General features: G+C 36.8%; 1 protein-coding gene across 1 annotated transcript in view; it reads left to right on the top strand.

Moving 5' to 3' along the window:
- Positions 1-20,846, top strand: part of LOC128227383 (eukaryotic translation initiation factor 5B-like) — a 71,889-nt gene that overhangs the window by 16,986 nt on the left and 34,057 nt on the right. The window contains exons 11-18 of the mRNA XM_052937882.1: positions 99-308; positions 3,590-3,786; positions 4,112-4,219; positions 6,553-6,663; positions 7,631-7,698; positions 8,128-8,269; positions 9,365-9,496; positions 10,165-10,347. Coding sequence (XP_052793842.1) covers positions 99-308; positions 3,590-3,786; positions 4,112-4,219; positions 6,553-6,663; positions 7,631-7,698; positions 8,128-8,269; positions 9,365-9,496; positions 10,165-10,347 — 1,151 coding nt within the window. The remainder of the gene's footprint in view (positions 1-98; positions 309-3,589; positions 3,787-4,111; positions 4,220-6,552; positions 6,664-7,630; positions 7,699-8,127; positions 8,270-9,364; positions 9,497-10,164; positions 10,348-20,846) is intronic.

Raw genomic sequence — 20,846 nt, 5'->3', positions numbered from 1 at the left:
TAATATTTGCAACCTCCGTACTACCAATGTAAACTTATTCTTAAAGTTTTGATCTTTGCTCTATTATGTCAATGCAGTACTTTATTTTTTTCTTTCAGAGAGTAGCCAAGAGCAGACAACTCCATCCCCTGAAGACACTCCAGCCCAGACCCCAGTGTCAGAGGAGGCCCCGCAACCTCCCTCACCAACAATGGAGACGCCAGAGGCCCCACCTGAAGTACTGGAGGAGGCAGCAGATGTGAAGGATGACTGGGCTGCAAGCTCGGATGAGGAGGAAGAAGAGGAGAAGGATTCTACGCCAGAACCAGGTGAGGAGTGGGGGATGTATGCTTTACTTTGCTTGTGTGTGATATAATATAGTTGCTTGATATTGGGTGAATCACTCAGATTTTTTTTAAATTTTAACATGATGATGTTAGCAATGTTGTTTACTTAAATGAAGTTTTGGACATTTGACCTATTGTTTTCTCATCCACTTTTTGAGAGTGAAAAGTCAAGGTATTTTAAAGCATTACCGTAAATGACTGGGTATGAGACGATAGGGGGTATTAGACGCAGACAAAAAAATCCGTGAAAAATCTGAGAAAAAAATGTTTAATCTATGTTTTGGGTTAAAGGATGCATAGAAAATATGTCAAAAACATCTGTCAATTTCGGTCACCATGTTTGTTGACAGTGACGAAAAATATATTTTTTCGTGAAAATGGCGATGGTTATCTTTAAAACCATACAATGATAATGCGAAATGTGTTTCATTTTAATTTGTTTTATGTTAGGAATGGCACTTAAAAGAACTGATTGTGACCATTTGTTTCTGGATAGCACTGAAAAGTGCCTTTTATGAAAATATGTAAGATTTCTTTTTGACAGTATATCGTAAACGATAACCTGTCGAGAATGAAAAGTTAAGTTATGTATAAACCTTATATTGTACGGGTTTGTTCTCAAAATGTCAACACCTACAGAAAAGAATAAAGTTCGCATAAATGTGTGAAAAAAACAAAACCATTATCGCATCAATTTGTAGTATTGGTATGTTAAACAGAACAAAAGGCAATGCGAGTTTTTCACACATTATCATACAACTGACACAAAATATTTTGACAGTGCGAAACTTTGCTTTTTATATGCATGTTTAATTATTGTTCAGTTCAATTTATTATTCAAAATAATATTGAATAACTTTAATCGAAAAATATTTTTGTTAAAATTATTAACGTCTTACGATATACCGTATCCCGATCTTCAACTGCCGTTTTAACCCGTATATACTCGGATCAATATGACGCGAGTAACATCCCTTTCTACATGATACTAAACAAACTCTCAGCTTGAAATCGACCTCAGAAAAAAAGTTCAAAAAATTGATACTGGGTATTATACGCAGGCATTTTTTTACATCAAATTCTAAGGGAAAAAAGTGTGTCTAATACCCAGTCATTTACGGTTTTGATTTTATGCCCCTGAAGGTGGGAATATTAAAATCGCACCGTCCTTCCGTCCGTCCGTGTGTCCGGCTCAATAACTCATGTCCGGGCTGTAACTTTCCCTTGTATGGACAGATTTTAAAATAACTTGCCACATGTATTAAACATACCAAGACGACGTGTCGCGTGCAAGACCCGTGTTCCTACCTCTAAGGTCAAGGTCGCACCTAGTGTTTATTCACAATGGAATGCTGCATATAAGGACATAGAGTATAGGTTGTCGTGTCCGGGCTGTAACTTTCCCTTGTATGGACAGATTTTAAAACAACTTGCCACATGTGTTCCACATACCAAGACGACGTGTCGTGTACAAGACCCGTGTCCCTGCCTCTAAGGTCAAGGTCACACTTAGCGTTTATTCACAATGGAGTGCTGCATATAAGGACATAGAGTATAGGTTGTCGTGTCTGGGCTGTAACTTTCCCTTGTATAAACAGATTTTAAAACAACTTGCCACATGTGTTCCACATACCAAGACGACGTGTCGCGTGCAAGACCCGTGTCCCTACCTCTAAGGTCAAGGTCACACTTAGTGTTTATTCACAATGGAGTGCTGCATATAAGGACATAGAGTATAGGTTGTCGTGTCCGGGCTGTAACTTTCCCTTGTATGGACATATTTTAAAACAACTTGCCACATGTGTTACGCATACCAAGACGACGTGTCGCGTGCAAGACCCGTGTCCGTACCTCTAAGGTCAAGGTCACAATTAGGTGTTTAAACACAATTGACTGCTGCATATAAGGACATAGAGTATAGGTTGTTATGTCTGGGCTGTAACTTTCTCTTGTATGGACAGATTTTAAAATAACTTGCCACATGTGTTCGACATACCAAGACGACGTGTCGTGTGCAAGACCCGTGTTCCTACCTCTAAGGACAAGGTCACACTTAGTGTTTATTCACAATGTAATGCTGCATATAAGGACATAGAGTATAGGTTGTTGTGTCCGGGCTGTAACTTTCCCTTGTGTGGACAGATTTTAAAACAACTTGCCATATGTGTTCGGCATACCAAGACGACGTGTCGCGCGCAAGACCCATGTCCCTAGCTCTAAGGTGAAAGATACACTAAGTGTTTATTCACAATGGAATGCTGAATATAAGGTCATAAGAGTGTAGGTTGTCAAATATGGGTGGTATTTTTTATGTTCAGAGGCAATTTAAAATAACTTGCCATATGTATTCGATATGTAAAGGCAAGATTAACTTTTCATGTACTGACCTTGTTCATAGGTCAATGTCACATTCGGGGGCATTCGTCACATACTGTGACAGCTCTTGTTTCTTGATGAGAATGATTTATATTGGCCATAACTTAACCATAAGGTTTGTTTGAAATGGTTTTTGCTGTTAAAATTCTAGATTTTGTGTTACAATTTTACATGAAACCTGGTAAGACAAGAATCACATTTCTGAAAATCTCTTTAACTCTGGCTCAATACTCATGCACATAGAAATCTCTAACTCTGGCGGCAATATTTTTTGACTAATGCAAATTGATCAAAAGAAGTAAAAAATTCTATCAGTCTGTTTTTAATAAGTTTCTATAACTATATTCTGATTGGAAAGTAATGCTTGCTTGTAAAAAATGCTTGCGTGAGAAAGTAAAACTTGCTTGAAAAAGTAATGCTAGTATGGGAAAGTAATGCCTGCTTGAAAAAATAATGCTAATATGGGAAAGTAATGCTTGCTTGAAAAAGTAATGCTTGTTTGAGAAAGTTATGCTTGCTTGAAAAAGTAATGCTAGTATGGGAAAGTAATGCTTGCTTGAAAAAGTTATGCTTGTTTGAGAAAGTTATGCTTGCTTGAAAAAGTAATGCTAGTATGGGAAAGTAATGGCTTTCTTGAAAAAGTAATGCTAGTAAGGAAAAGTAATGCTTGCTTGAAAAAGTAATGCTAGTATGGGAAAGTAATGGCTTTCTTGAAAAAGTAATGCTAGTATGGAAAAGTAATGCGTGCTTGAAAAAAATAAAATGCTTGCAGGTGAAAAAAATGCTAAGGTGAGAAAGTAATACTTGCTTAAGAAAGTAATGCTTGTGTGAGAAAGTGATGATTGTGAAACAGAAATTTATAAATAATATGATGCTCTTCATTATAGCCAAGGTGGAGGTGAAAGTTCAAGACAAACCAAAACCAAAATCAGTCCCTGCTGCTGCTGTTGAGGAGGAGGAGGATTCTAGTGAGGGCGAGAGTGACGATGAGGATGAAGATGACGATGATGATGCGTCTGATGATGACTTTGATAGCGAAGAGGAGGCACTCATGGGGGAGGAAAGGGCCAAGATGAAAATTAAGGTATGAAACATAAGGCTTTTGTTAAGATATAGTGCCCTTATTGGCTTGTTAAGAAAACACCAGGGTTTTGCAGTAGCCTTGAAGCTGCTATAGAACGTAAAAATCAAGAAAAGAGGTAACATTTCTGACAGTGATTGAACTAAATGAAACCTACGTTCAACAAAACTGGGTGACACTACCTTTGCTTAGTAACGAAAATATCATTTAGTTTTATTAGCAATCTGAATAGAAAAAGAACAGTATTCATTTAATCTCCAAGGCTTATCCTTCAACTTGCGACCAACCTCTGGTTGACAGTCAAAATATGTGTGAGTTTCACTTTCAGAGACAACATGAGAAATGTGAGGCTGCTAGAAATGATGAGAATCTGCGAGCACCAGTAGTTTGTGTGTTGGGTCACGTTGACACGGGAAAAACCAAGATCCTTGATAAGGTATGCTTAGAAAAAGTTCTGCGGGTACCTTTTTTTGATTTTTTTTGTTCAACCTTTTCACTAGGGATGAAATTCTTCACACCTTAATTTATTCATTGGCAAAGATTAGCTAGATATTAAATTTATGAGGAGATCAATTCTCAAAAAATCATGAATTTTAAGCCCTAATGAAGTCAAGCTTCTTTTTTCATGCCAAGTGCTATCCATTGTCTATTTTACTAGTGGCAATATCATATGACTGCACAATATTTCAAGAAAATGCACAAAGGTTCTAAAGTCATGATGAGGATGGAGAGCTTTAAACTTTAGCCTGTTGTTTACTTGTTAAGATTTTTTTTATCGGACATTTTGTTTTAAAAACAGTAGTAGGATATACAATAAGTCAGGGCTCTCGCAAGGGGGCGACTTGGGCGAAGTGGTCGCCTAAAATTCCCAGACTTCGCCCATTTGTATCATCAAAGCGACATTGACTTCGCCGAAAATTTTAGCACATTGTAAATCTGTCAATCAGCGAGTATTTGGCCAATGTCCCATTAGTCAAAACATCGCAATAAGCCATTCATACAAATTGGTAATCTCCTAATCCGATAATTGGGCCGTGTCATCCAATTACCAAAACATCGCCAGTAGGCGAAGCTATTGAAAGTTAACCAATCAGAATGTACATTCAGAAGACCCCGATCAAATGATATAAGTTCGTTAAAATGAGATAGAATTGGAGACATAATTATGAAAAATCGTGTCAAGCATTAATTTAAGTTAAAAAGTAATTAATATATGTATTGAACAAACAAAGCAAGACATTTAAACATTGTTGCTTTTGAAGCAGACGGTCATAGCCATCTTGGGCCATCGGCAAGTAGGCGCTAAGAAAATCATTAACATGACGTATCACCAAATATTTGATTGGTTTTAGTGAAATGTTCATGATGAAAAATGATTTGTAAACACAAAAAAATATTATTTTTTTGCTTTATGTAGAGTTTACTTACAGTCATTTTCTCCTGTTACAGTTACGATGTCAAAAAAATCGGCGAGATCGCCATTTTGTCAGAACAATTTTCCGAGTTAATTTTTCAACTTCCCATTATGTATTGGTAACTTTTTCATCAAGGACACTGATTTAAATGTCATTTGGTTCTTAAATGTCAGCATATTTAAAAAAAAAATAGCCAGAGACAAGTAAATAACAGCACAGCTGAATGTGACATTCGTACCCTATCCCAAACGTACCAAAACAAGATTCGTCCCCCTACTTTATTGACAGTTCATTGATGAGGTCATTATGATTATTTCAAATCCTTATTTCAAATCCTTAGATGTATTTTTTTGGTTCATTTTAGATGCTATTTGAAGATAAACTATGTGACATTGACAAATACACTTTTGCTGAGCCAAAAATGATACATTATTTTATGAACATTTTATATAGTTATATAGCAATCAATTTGAATGTGAATATAAACTGAGGTGTGTGGTACGGCATAGTTTTTGTATCAGGTGTTATGAAAAGTATCACTTCTCCCTAAAGTCTCCCCACTTCTCCCTAAATTGACTGAAGGGAGAAGTCACTTCTCCCAAAATTTTCAGCCTAGTGAGAGCCCTGTAAGTTATGAATATAATTAGAACCCACAAAAATTTGAGGGTGCCCAATAGAAATTACTGATCACCCTGTCTGTGCGTCCGTCCGTACGCCTGTCTGTCTGTTAACATGTTTTATGCTTTTGTTAATAACTTCCAGCAGTTTTAGATGCCATAATCACACTCTCTAAACTTCCTTGCAGTAAAAATTGGCTCTTTTGTGACAAATTATTTAACAAATGCTTAAAAATTATCACTTGAATGGCCCATTGTAATTTTATTAATTAAAGCATTTGTGGTGGGTTTGTAGATAACTTAAAAACCATTCCAGATGATAAGTTCAAACTTTCCATACTTGCTCAGAACAAGTCAACAGATGAAAAGCACTACATTTGTCACGGATATCATGCCACACATCAAAAATAACATGACTGCTACATACTACCGCAGTTTGTCAATTACTTAATAGCATGCCTTCAAAATGCACCCCGTTTCAAATATGCTATCATTTAGGCCCAAATTACTCCTGTGATGGCTCTTGTTGACTTGGGAAACAATTTCAAAAGGGGATTAAGCCCTTCTGCACTGCTAAGGGCATGAATCGCTCATACATGAGCAAACCCCTGGCTAATTTTCAAGATTGACAATTATCAATTGTAAGAATGTCAGATAAAAGAAAGGAATTTTTATTATGATAATTACATTGTGTGAACTGGCCATCACTTGATTCGTAATCCCCGGCTATGTTTCAGTTGCGTCGTACGAATGTCCAGGATGGAGAGGCGGGTGGTATAACACAGCAGATTGGTGCTACAAATGTTCCCAAACAGGCCATTCTTGATAAAACTTCCATGTGTAAAGAGGTAAGATCATTTAAAGCAAACAATTTATAGTGTATAAGCCAATGATACCACATGAAAAAAGAAAGAACCTTGTTACCAAGAAGTTATTGTCAAAGTTTCATTATACCTCCACAAAATCAAGTTCAGAGAGTATATATGAGGAATATGATGGTTGGTTGGTTTTGTCCAGATGATCACTTAAAAAAGGGTCAACAGATTTAAATCATTTTTTGTTGACTTGTTCAATGTTATTTAATACAGGTCAAATTCAACTTTGTTTACAATCCAGTAATTTTTGACAGAGTTATGTCCCCTTTTAATCTAAGATTTTGTCAAAAATCGGTGTCAGCAAATAATTCATGAAAAAGTGTTGACAGATTTAAATAATATTTGGTACACATGTTAAACACCATAAAATATAGTACAAGGTTGACTTCGGTTTCAACTAACAATTTTTTTTTAAAGTTATGTCCCCTTTTTACTAAGAATTTGCACACCAAAAGTTTGGTACAAGTGTTGAATGCTATAAGTTACAGGTAAAGATTGATGTTTGTTGCAATCCAACAATGTTTTGACAATGTTATGGCCCCTTTTCAAAGAAGCAGTTTACATTTTGCATCTGATGTCCAGACAGCTTGTAGAAGTATTAGTCACTCATATGACAGCTCTAGTTTTATCTTTAATCATACATTTTTTAATCATTTCACTCTATTTTAAGTTTTCTTGATTAAATTGTCCTTTATTTTCTTGCCTGACAAACACACCTTTTCATGTTTGATTGAGTTTCAGTTGAACTGTCCGTAAAAGTAAAGTAACTGACCAGCTACTACTAAGACTACTTAAAATTGACTTATTTTTCCAAATTTGAACTAGCCCATTGCCATTTGAACCGGCAATAGCCGGCAGCCAGTTCTTATTGAGAACACTGAGAAAATCTTCATTTTGTTTTTATCCAGTTTGATTTTATATATAATTACTCTTTTAACAGTTTCAGAAGAAGGAATTAAAGTTACCTGGACTACTCATTATTGATACGCCCGGCCACGAATCCTTCAGGTATGTAATCTATGGTATTACCAGCCCTCATACCATGGGAATAGAGCCCCTCTCCACCCGATCACCTGACGAAGACTGTTTGTCAGAGGGGTTTAAAGTAACCTATTTGACCATACAACTATACGCTATTATTTATTGACAAAATAGAAACCCTTTATTGATCAATTAAATGGCTGAATGGCAGCCAGCATCATTTTAATTGTTTTTCTTTCATTATTAAAACATTGTAAAACAGTGTCATTTTGCCTCAATGTTTCTGTGTTAAATTATATATACTTATACTATATACTTATACTATATACTTATACTATATACTTATACTATATACTTATACTATATACTTATGCTATATACTTATACTATATACTTATACTATATACTTATTATAGTCATCAATATCATTAACTGGATAGTTTTACCATCCCACAGCAACCTGCGTTCACGAGGCTCCTCCCTCTGCGATATTGCCATCCTTGTCATCGACATCATGCACGGCATAGAACCTCAGACCATAGAGTCCATAAACCTGCTCAAGAAAAGGAAAACTCCATTCATTGTTGCTCTCAATAAGGTAAATAGATTAAAGAACTACATATGGCTGAGTAAAAAGTTAAATATTTTGTTTTCATGTGTTTGGCTGAACCCTTTAAATCTATGTTAGTAGATAGCAGTTTGTTTTTGGGTGAACATGCAGGCATGACGGCAATAACAATTCATGTCAGGTTGTAACTTGACCATGCAGGCATGACAGCAATAACAATTCATTTCAGGTTGTAACTTGACCATGCAGGCATGACAGCAATAACAATTCATGTCAGGTTGTAACTTGACCATGCAGGCATGACAGCAATAACAATTCATGTCAGGTTGTAACTTGACCATGCAGGCATGACAGCAATAACAATTTATGTCAGGTTGTAACTTGACCATGCAGGCATGACAGCAATAACAATTCATGTCAGGTTGTAACTTGACCATGCAGGCATGACAGCAATAACAATTCATGTCAGGTTGTAACTTGACCATGCAGGTTGGGAATTGAAAATAACTTGGCAAAAAAATTGACAAGACAATGTGTTGCATGCAAGAACCATGTCTATAGCTGAAAGGTCAAGGTCACACTTAAGGATCAAGTCAATATTTATTTGGGGCTGTAACTTGGCCATGCGTTTTGGAATTAAAAAATAACATGGCACAATGTTTCACCGTCAGTAGGTTGGCAGTTGCCTAAACAAAGCCAATAAAATATACGTAATATGAGTGCCATATTTATAAAAACACTTTGATATTTAATTCAACAACCTTTCACAGAACTGTATCAAGTGGAAGGTTATGACATTGTTGGGAGTTTAGCTGACTAAGCTCTAGCATATAATTTTATTATCTTCTGATTGTGCAAATAATTGAAAACCTGGTTCCATTGCATCGACGCATGATTTTTTCATTTATTATTGATAACAACTGTTATGTTAAGTTCGACAACTTACTTCTATAAATTACTTCTATAACTGTTATGCCCTGGCAATGTTAGGAAAAGCACAATGACTTGTAGTTAATTGAGTTGCAGAATGGCCACTTTTTATGGCATACAAACTAATCTTTTTTCTCTTAAGTGGAAAAAGGAGACATGTCAACAAAATCAGCCATATTTCCTCGCCTTTTCCAGATCGATCGATTGTACCAGTGGAAGCCAAACCCGAACAGTGATGTCGTGAACGTGATCAAGAAACAACAACAGATGGCCAAGCAGGAGTTCGATGAACGATCACAGTTTGTAGTTACACAGCTTGCCGAACAGGTATTACATTTGAGCGAAAGAAAATAATTTCAACATTTCTAAGCAAATGATTTATGGAAACCTGATGGGCTTGCACTGTGTAATTGACAAGATGCTGAACCACCTTTATATCAATATTTATAACTGTAAAACCAGTGCAGTGTTTTACAAGTTACATGATAACCATGGACAAACATATGCCTGTAAACTTGGATTCAATTTATATATCTTTTGTTAAGCAATGACGGTAATTATCGAGGGAGGTCGTAATCAAATTTAAGCCTCATCAATTGATGTGTGGTACAAAATGGTGTTTGCTTTGATAACTTCTTGGGAATAGGAACTTTGTTTATTCCACAGGCCAAATGACTTTAGAATTTGGTGTTTGCAGACTGATATTGCAATTGTTCATTATGCACTGCATTTGTAGAATATGAAAAATTTCTTTTGTTTCACTATGGATAATGGTATTAATTGTGTGTGTTATTGCAGTCATAATGCACAGACAATTGTAAAAATAGATAAAGGTTTCTAGAATTTAAGAAATTCTGTATGAAAAACAATGCCAGAATTCCTCATTTTAAGGTTATACATCATTGTCCAAACAACCTGAGATTAAAAAAACCTGAAACATAAAATTCATTCCAAAATGTGAAGAAATGTTATTTTAACTACTTGCACTTGTATAGGGCCTGAACGCAGCATTATTCTACGAGAACAAGAATCCAAAGGAGTATATATCTCTGGTGCCGACGTCCGCTCACTCCGGGGACGGGATGGGCAATCTTCTCGCGCTTATATGTGACCTTTGTCAGAAATGGCTAGCCAAGAAAATCTCCTTCAGTGAAGAGCTTCACTCAACAGTCATGGAGGTAAGGGAGACTACTGTTCCAAAGTTAGTTTTTACCAATGCATTTAATGATGACAGCTGTAAGCGGATGTTTTCACTCTTGAGCCTGTTTCCTCGGTTGGAATAAGTACTAAGTCCATTATGAAAGCAAACGAGAACGTTCCTGGTTGGGCTTGAACCTACAACCTCTTGGGGGAGAGGCAGACACTTTATGACTAGACTCCTTATGCCAAATATAGCAAACCAAAGCCCCTAGGACTTTAAATATACATGGGACTTTAAATATACATGTATGAACAAATCTATTGATTGAAATAAGTGTGAAATGGTAAAACTAAAATTGTATGCTCTATTTTTATTTTGAGAACTGTAATAAAGGGAAACAACTTGCAACAGATTAGATGTCCACATTCAACTTCTAAAGTTGTACTTGTCTCCCTTTAGTCACGCTGTGAAATCCAAGCATTAAATGCCTTCTTTCATCATGTACTTGTTGGCGGTTTATTTTCAAGTGATTTATTTCCAAAGTTTTTTCAATTATGTTCAATGTTGAAAATTATTAATCATATCTGTCACAGAAATGTCCACAGAAAGTAGCGCTGTTGTGTAATATAAGATATATATTTGTAATTAACATATAAATGATGGTTTCATTCTCAGGGGGTTTACCGTAGTTGATATCTTAAGGGTGGTCGCTGAAAGTAGTGAAATATCACCCCTCCCATACTTCGTGTCACAATAGGCTACACTAGGATACATTGATGTGAAAGTTTAACTTGCGTTGATAGATGGACAGGTGAAAAAATAGCTGACAAGACTGTTTTTTCTGTCCCACAACATAATGGAATATTCAAGATTGAAGATTTATTGCATTATAAAGCCTCCAGCTGATACACATAAAACAGAAATCAGATAATACATGTTTATATACATGAGTATAGATATAATATGAACTTACCATGAACGTGTGTGGTTCAGTTGGACTAGAAGTAATAGTTGGAACATGAAATGTAAAATCTGAATGATTTCGAATGATGGACCAAGCCTTTCTCAGTTATTTTGATTTAACTAAATATGTCTTTCGATTCTGAAGAGTTTTCAATGAGTAGGGAATCAAATTATGACACCAGTTTTTAGCAGATGGGGAACCAAATTATGACACAAGTTTTTAAGCAAGTGGGGAACCAAATTATGACACAAGGTTTTGGCAGGTGGGGAACCAAATTATGACACCAGTTTTTAGCAGATGGGGAACCAAATTATGACACAAGGTTTTGGCAGGTGGGGAACCAAATTATGACACCAGTTTTTAGCAGATGGGGAACCAAATTATGACACAAGGTTTTGGCAGGTGGGGAACCAAATTATGACACCAGTTTTTAGCAGTTGGGGAACCAAATTATGATGCAAGATTTAAGTAGGTAGGGAACCAAATTATGAAACAAGGTTTTCGCATGTGGGGGAACCAAATCATGACAAGTTTGTAACAGGTGGGGAACCAAATTATGATATGAATTTTTAGCAGGTGGGGAACCAAATTATGATAAAAGATTTTAGCAGTTGGGGAATGAAATTATGACATGTCATGGCTGTTAAGTTGGAAAGATGCAATTGTCAAGAAATAGAACTTGTTTAAAGCCATAAGGAGATTTTATTTGCTTGAAATATAGGTTATAATCAAAGCCAATTTTCTTACATGAAGCTGGATCAAATTATACTTTTTGTTATTAAAATGAAACACAAATAGGTTTTTCGGTTAAAAAAACAAACATTTAAAATTAATTCAGTATTAAAACTTCAACAGTTCAAAGGTGTAAGGTGTTTTTGAAACACGTAATAAATAAATAAATCTTATTTAATATATAACAGGAGCCTTCATTTGTCTCGCCATTGAAATAAGATCTTACTTAGCCATCATGACAAATAAAAATTATTCAAAATTAGCCATCATGACAAATAAAAATTATTCAAAATCTGTGTCATGCAATTTCGATTTAAAGGATATGTTTTTGTTCGGCTTAAATTGCATTTTGATGTCATTTTAGATTTAGCCTTATTTTGCTGTCTCTGTTATACAAAATGGTTTGCGTAATGTAAATATAATTAATGTTTTACGTTTTTTCTCACCATCCTCGTGGACTAGGTGTCTCGAAGACAAGGCAAGTTTTATGAATGAAACTTCCCTATTCATTCACCTGTCTCCTTTCGTGTTGTCTGGCTAAACGCCTCACTTGACGATAATTATATTCAATGCGACACTATGCGAAAATTGATACATATCTATTGTTACATTCATTACTTATGCCATTTCCTGCTGATAAATGAAAAACTTCCCATTCACTGCAGGATTGGTTCGTGCTATATCAACTTTTTGTTCAGATAAACTAAAGTACTTGAATAGGATGTTCTTGTAAAAAACAAATGTTGGGAAATTATGAACCATATAGCTAACAGTATAGTATTTACGACAGAAAGTTAACCAAAATGTACCCTGAAGCTTTTACAATATGCATGCATTAGCATATTTTAATAAATAAAATTGGCTATTAAAGTTATACATTTTTAATTTAAAACAGCCTTGAGCTGTTTTAATAATCGGAAGTTAACTAGACCATGACCAGCCGATAAAAATGTGTTAATCAGGGGTTTGATGTAGGAGGGGGTGCACTTGGGGTTGCACTATCAGGGGTGTAACAAGGGTTTGATGTAGGAGGGGGTGCACTTTTGGTTGCACTTTCAGGGTTTGATGTAGGAGGGGATGCACTATAAGGAGAGGATTCAGGGTTTGACGTGGGAGGGGATGCACTATTAGGGGTGGAATCAGGGTTTGACTTAGGAGGGGTGCACTATCAAGGGAGGATTCAGGGTTTGACGTAGGAGGGGGTGCACTATCAGGGGTGGATTCAGGGTTTGACATAGGAGGGGGTGCACTATCAGGGGTGGATTCAGGGTTTGATGTAGGAGGGGATGCACTATCAGGGGTGGATCCAGGGTGTGATATAGGGGGGAGTGAACTATCGAGGAGGATTCAGGGTTTCTTTAGTTTTAAGTTAGCCGCCCTTTTGTATTGTCACTATTAGATTTGATCCTGAGTAGACAGACGTTCGTTTCCCTCCCACTCTCTAGATATTTGTGCAAGTTTATTTATATTATTGAGGTAGGAGGGGGTGTATTATCAGGGGAGGATCCAGGGTTTTGACGTAGGAGCGGGTGCACTATCAGGGGAGGATTCAGGGTTTGACATAGGAGGGGGTGTATTATCAGGGGAGGATTCAGGGTTTGACGTAGGAGGGGATGCACTATCAGGGGAGGATTCAGGGTTTGATGTAGGAGGGGATGCACTATCAGGGGTGGATCAAGGGTTTGACGTAGGAGGGGGTGTACTATCAAGGATGATTCAGGGTTTGACGTAGGAGGGGGTGTACTATCAGGGTAGGATCCAGGGTTTGATGTAGGAGGGGGTGCACTATCAAGGAGGATTCAGGGTTTGACGTAGGAGGGGATGCACTATCAAGGAGGATTCAGGGTTTGATGTAGGAGGGGATGCACTATCAGGGGTTGATCCAGGGTTTGATGTAGGAGGGGATGCACTATCAGGGGTGGATTCAGGGTTTGATGTAAGAGCCGCATTATCAGGGGTGGATTCAGGATTTTGACATAGGAGGGGGTGCACTATCAGGGGTGGATTCAGTGTTTTACCTAGGAGGGGATGCGCTATCAGGGGAGGATTCAGGGTTTGATGTAGGAGGGGATGCTCTATCAGGGGAGGATTCAGGGTTTTGCGCAGGAGGGGATGCACTATCAAGAGAGGATTCAGGGTTTGACGTAGGAGGGGATGCACTATCAGGGGAGGATTCAGGGTTTGACGTAGCAGGGGATGCGCTATCAGGGGAGGATTCAGGGTTTGATGTAGGAGGGGATGCACTATCAGGGGTGGATCAAGGGTTTGACGTAGTAGGGGGTGTACTATCAAGGATAATTCAGGGTTTGACGTAGGAGGGGGTGTACTATCAGGGTAGGATCCAGGGTTTGATGTAGGAGGGGGTGCACTATCAAGGAGGATTCAGGGTTTGATGTAGGAGTCAGGTGCACTATCAAGGAGGATTCAGGGTTTGACGTAGGAGGGGATGCACTATCAGGGGTGGATCAAGGGTTTGACGTAGGAGGGGGTGTACTATTAAGGAGGATTCAGGGTTTGACATAGGAGGGGATGCCATATCAAGGAGGATTCAGGGTTTGATGTAGGAGGGCATGCACTATCAGGGGTGGATCCAGGGTTTGATGTAGGAGGGGATGCACTATCAGGGGTGGATTCAGGGTTTGATGTAAGAGCCGCATTATCAGGGGTGGATTCAGGGTTTTGACGTAGGAGGGGGTGCACTATCAGGGGTGGATTCAGTGTTTTACTTTGGAGGGGATGCGCTATCAGGGGAGGATTCAGGGTTTGATGAAGGAGGGGATGCTCCATCAGGGGAGGATTCAGGGTTTTACGCAGGAGGGGATGCACTATCAAGAGAGGATTCAGGGTTTGACGTAGGAGGGGGTGTACTATCAGGGGAGGATTCAATGTTTGATGTAGGAGGGGGTGCACTATCAGGGGTGGTTTCAGGGCTTGATGTAGGAGGAGATGCGCTATCAGGGGTGGATTCAGGATTTGACCTAGGAGGGGATGGGCTATCAGGGATAGTTTCTGGGTTTTATGTAGGAGGGGATGCACTATCAGGGGTGGATTCATAGTTTGATGGAGATGCTCTTGGGGATAGACTTTGCACCAACACTCTTTATCATCGATGTTGAACAAATATTATTTTAATTTGTGTGTTATGATGTTAATTTAAAATGGAGATATAAAATCTGACCCCCCCCCCCCCCCACTCCAACACCTCTGGAACTGTCTATGTACAGAAAGATTGCATGTCAGTTTCAACTGTAAAAGTCATCATTTGTTCCTCTATTTGGAAGATGAAATTATTTTCATATAGGCATTGTCTCAGTTACCACCACCAATACATTAAAATATTTGACGTCGGCCACAATTTTCATGCCCCTATCATTTTTAAAAGAGATTCCATGTGCCAAGGTCCAATTTGATTCCAACTGTCGTATTTTTTTATGCATATTTTTCATACAATTTTAATTGTTTTTAAACTTTGATCTGCAGTATGTGTTAAATGCGCAAATTATACTGCCCCCATTGTTGCAAGATTTTTTTTATTTTTACAAAATGTGAATATTTTTTTCTGTTTTCACAATAATACAATATGGCAGAGAAATACCTAAATGCTGTTTTTCTGATGACTTTGATACAATGAGTTGTCCTTGGTGATTCTAACTATTTAAAAACCTTTCAATTTCCCACGTCAACAATACAGTGACATACATGTACATGTCAGTAAAATGCTGATATTTCACAAATTACAGAATGTACAGTATGCATTTTGTTTTGTCAGTCTGCATTTCGGTCTGTCACATAAGCTTGGCCGTACAAACGAACAAGAAAGTTATTATATGTCATCATTTTGTTATTACTGCACAGGGTTAATATGTATTTGTAATTATATTGAAAATTAAGCCATGTTCTTTTCCTTTCATGGAGATCGACCCCTCACTGAGACTAAATTGGTAATAATGTAATAGATACAAGTTAAGTAGGTACACATGATTAAAGTATCTCCGCAGTAGAGTAGCTTTATATGAGTACGTTGCTATGAACTACTTTTTGGTGGACTAAACCTAACAACAATTTTCCATTATTTATTTGTAATACTTGAGCATCAGAGATACTTGATGTATCATTATACTTTAATTGAAAGTTGCTTGTAGGGGATCAGTAATTAATTGATAAGAATAAAAAAAGTAGTGGTCTTTTTGCGCAATAATTTATGTTTTATGTTGTTATTTTTTAAAATTTATTTTGAATCAAAGAGTAGAACATTAGTTCATGTTCATAAATCATGGCTTAGTGCAGGACTGTTGTAACTCGGTATAGAAATAGAAGGTGTTCGAACAGTCTGGCTCTAAGCCCTGGAAGGATGTTCTGGTTGTTTCAGTACTGTTAAAGTACATCATTATCATATTTCATCTTATTGCTGATTTAGATTGACTGCTGTTGATTTGGAGTGCTTTCTAATACATCATCACCATAATGACATTACCCTATAGTGTAATAGTATGAGGGCTGTTCAAAAAGTATGTGATAAGTATGTTAAGCTAGAGAAAATAGAAAGGTACAGCCAAAAGATGCTTTTAATCCGCACTGGATACACAAACTTAGAACATAAAATGTTTTACAGCGGCTTCACATTATACCCTATCCCAGTCACGAAGCACTTTGAAATAAAGAACAACAAAATATAACGTCACATCACCTTTAAAAAAAAATATTCCTCCATTCAGTTTGCCCACTTGTTTTAATGATTTATCCATTATGTGAAAATGTCACGGTACCACGACTTGTCATACGTAGCAACTGTAGATCCTACGACCAGCCTGAGTTCTGGCATATTAGTGAATCAGTTGTCCGCGTAAAAGCAACAAAGTCCATTTAGGTGCATCATCCTGGCTTTGAAAACAGTCCAAGATGCCATAATGGTTTCACCCTAAAGTCTAATAATACATCACCTCCATAATGGCATCACTCTATAGCGTAATTATAATTATGTCATCTCCATAATGGCTTCACCCTGAAGTGTAATAATACATCACCTCCATAATGGCTTCACCCTATAGTGTAATAATGCATCACCTCCATAATGGCATCACTTTATAGTGTAATTATATGTCATCTCCACAATGGCTTCACCCTGAAGTGTAAAAATACATTTTCTCCATAATGGCTTCACCCTGAAGTGTAATAATACATCACCTCCATAATGGCATCACTCTATAGTGTATTTATATGTCATCTCCATAATGGCTTCACCCTGAAGTGTAATAATACATCATCACCATAATGGCTTCACCCTATAGTGTAATAATACATCACCTCCATAATGGCTGCATTCTATAGTGTAATTATATGTCATCTCCATAATGGCTTCACCCTGAAGTGTAATAATACATCACCTCCATAATGGCATCACTCTATAGTGTATTTATATGTCATCACCATAATGGCTTCACCCTATAGTGTAATTATATGTCATCTCCATAATGGTTTCACCCTGAAGTGTAATAATACATCATCACCATAATGGCATCACCTTTTAGTGTAATAATACATCATCTCTATAATGGATTCACCCTATAGTGTAATTATATGTCATCTCCATAATGGCTTCACCCTGAAGTGTAATCATACATTTTCTCTATAATGGCTTCACCCGATAGTGTAATAATACATCACCTCCATAATGGCATCCCTCTATAGTGTAATAATACATCACCTCCATAATGGCATCACTCTATAGTGTATTTATATGTCATCTCCATAATGGCTTCACCCTATAGTGTAATAATACATCATCACCATAATGGCTTCACCCTATAGTGTAATTATATGTCATCACCATAATGGCATCACTCTATAGTGTAATAATACATCACCTCCATAATGGCTTCACCCTATAGTGTAATAATACATCATCACCATAATGGCTTCACCCTATAGTGTAATAATACATCATCACCATAATGGCTTCACCCTATAGTGTAATAATACATCATCACCATAATGGCTTCACCCTATAGTGTAATAGTTATAAATACTTGAGAATAATACATGTTTACATCTCGTTATTTATCAGAAAAAAAATGTAATTTTGTACACATCCACATAAATTAACATTTGCTGTGTTTTTTTCCACTTTTAGTTTAGGCCATGTATATTTATGAAATGGACACCTAATCTGTAATATTTAGCTTTTTTGTACCAACACTGATTAACATTTATTTTGAACAAATGTTATTTTAAATTTATGATGTTAATACATTGAAAATGGCGGTATTAATCAAAGAAATGAATGTGAAGATTATATGCAAGTTAATATCCACCTATATCATCAAAATGTAACTGAATGCTATCCCACACCGAGCCAGTTTTACCTGGTCACTGTCGTGAGTCAAAAAGTAAGTGTATTTGGGCTAGAGTAGCAGAATGGCTGTGGGGTTTTTTGCAGTTTGAGCGGAGACAAATTTGCAGGTGTTCTTAAGCGCTCTAGAAGTCACCTTCATGTCAGAAAGATGGCTGTATGCATTAATTTATTACAAAAATCTTAAAACAAATTTCCACGGAAAACACCTGTAGGGTTTTTGAAGCAACTAGGATGGTATGTTTGCATTTTGAGCTGTCGTAAAAGTAAATAAAAGGTCGCTACATCAATGGCTGAGTGTCAGGTATAAAAGGAGCGCAACTATCCACCACAAGATGCAATTTCAGATAATAAATGCATAATCATGCATTATGTGGCACAAATATCATTCTTACTGAAGTTTACTTGTCTCACGTCAATCTTCACAACTTCTGTATAATAGCAGTCAAAGTTTATTCACGGGGAATGTTACTAATAGTTATTCTTAATTGTATTGCGATAGAAAGAAATTGATAAAAAAAAAGTTGTAATATCAGATATACAGGTGCAATTGTGTTAAGTTACTATGTAACAATACATGTAATATTTGTTATCATTATCTTGAACATAATTATAACCTCACACTAACACCTATAAATATCAATTATAAGTATTCATAACTTAGTTTGAGGTCAACTTCTATATTTCATTAATAAATGACCCAAAATATGTCCCAAAGTTTTCATTTTCTGTCTCAAAATTTTTCTGTACCATTTTAAAAGGTCAGCCTTTCCAGAAAAAAATGAGTTGCAATTTCATATGTAATTGTGAATTGATTGTATATTGAAAAAAAGATTCATTACCATATACAATAATATGCAAAAAAAGTCACTGGTTTTGGTGATCATAATTATTCACTTGTGAAGGGACAAACTTTTTGTTGAGCCCCGGAGTTTCTGGCCTCCTGTATGAGATGTTGACTTAAGCAGAAGGGGCTCCCTTTGATACTGTTGTGGGAAAATAAGGCAGTTGCCGTGACGATTGTTTTTCACACAGGAAAGGTACTTGAGCACATCAGTGTCTTCAAAGGCTTGTTTGTGAAAACCTGCAAAATTCGTTGATATGACATGTTATTCAAGGTACAGACTTGGTTGACAGGATGAATAAAAGACCCTCTCTGATTTATTTTTCACACTTAGCCATTTAATAATCTGCTTGTATGGAAATCAGCTGTGAAAATGAACTTCATTTCCTGTTGACAAACATTCCCTTCAAGTATAAAGAATGGCTTTGATTGATTTAGGTTCTCTGTGAAGTTTTAATAATCCGGGCGGTATTCATAAAACTTCTTAAGTCATTTCCTAACTTAAGTCAATTTCCTAATTTAGGTATCTCTATATTCATATGAAATTAAATCTGAAGAATTTCCCAAATCCATTATTTTCATTGACCTTATTGAAAAACAAAATTAAATTATAAGACACTTTTTTTAATTTGACTGAAAATTTCAAGAAATCAACTTAAGTTAGGAAATGACTTGCCTTTTAAAGATGCTTTAGGAATACAAACCCAGGCCTCATAAGGGGCAGTAGAATATAACTGAGGATGAATTGATATTTTGACCCTCCCCATCTTATTTATTTAAGAAATGTTGAGGTATTATCATATTGCTGGTGTTGTTGGCTGTATCTGGGTGGTGCAGGTAGTGTCATATTGCTGGTGTTGTTGGGTGGTGCAGGTAGTGTCATATTGCTGGTGTTATTGGCTGTATCTGGGTGGTGCAGGTAGTGTCATATTGCTAGTGTTGTTGGCTGTATCTGGGTGGTGCAGGTAGTGTCATATTGCTGGTGTTGTTGGGTGGTGCAGGGAGTGTCATATTGCTAGTGTTGTTGGATGGTGCAGGTAGTGTCATATTGCTGGTGTTGTTGGCTGTATCTGGGTGGTATAGGTAGTGTCATATTGCTAGTGTTGTTGGCTGTATCTGGGTGGTGCAGGTAGTGTCATTGCTGGTGTTGTTGGGTGGTGCAGGGAGTGTCATATTGCTGGTGTTGTCGGTAGGTGCAGGTAGTGTCATATTGCTAGTGCTGTTGGCTGCAGCAGGTTGGTTGGTGAAAAAACATTGGCCATACCACAAAATCTGTTCTGGATCTGGTCATGTGTTATGACAATTATACTTCGAATCCCTTAAATTCCATAATGAAAATGAAAAACAAAATGTATGACAATGACATAGGCTGAAACGCCCTTCGCAAGTATTTTTGTAAAGTGGTCGGGAATTGCCAAACTACGCTCACTCTACCCATTCTTAATCATTAAAATGTTCCTTCATGTCATCTTATTATTTTTTTATGCTATACATTTATGATATGCTTATGTTAGGTTGGTGAATATATATATGATAATGTTTTTAAGACCCTGGACTCTTGGTTGATGTATGGATCATGTCGGTGAAAGGGAACAAAGTAAATAATATCATTGAAAGAAAAATGAGAAAATACACATTATACTTTCA

The sequence above is a fragment of the Mya arenaria genome, chromosome 3 (genome assembly GCF_026914265.1).
Source record: "Mya arenaria isolate MELC-2E11 chromosome 3, ASM2691426v1".
NCBI classification, from domain to species: Eukaryota; Metazoa; Mollusca; class Bivalvia; order Myida; family Myidae; genus Mya; species Mya arenaria.
The sequence above is the reverse complement of the archived record's forward strand: the minus strand, read 5'-3'. Positions and strand labels throughout refer to the sequence as shown.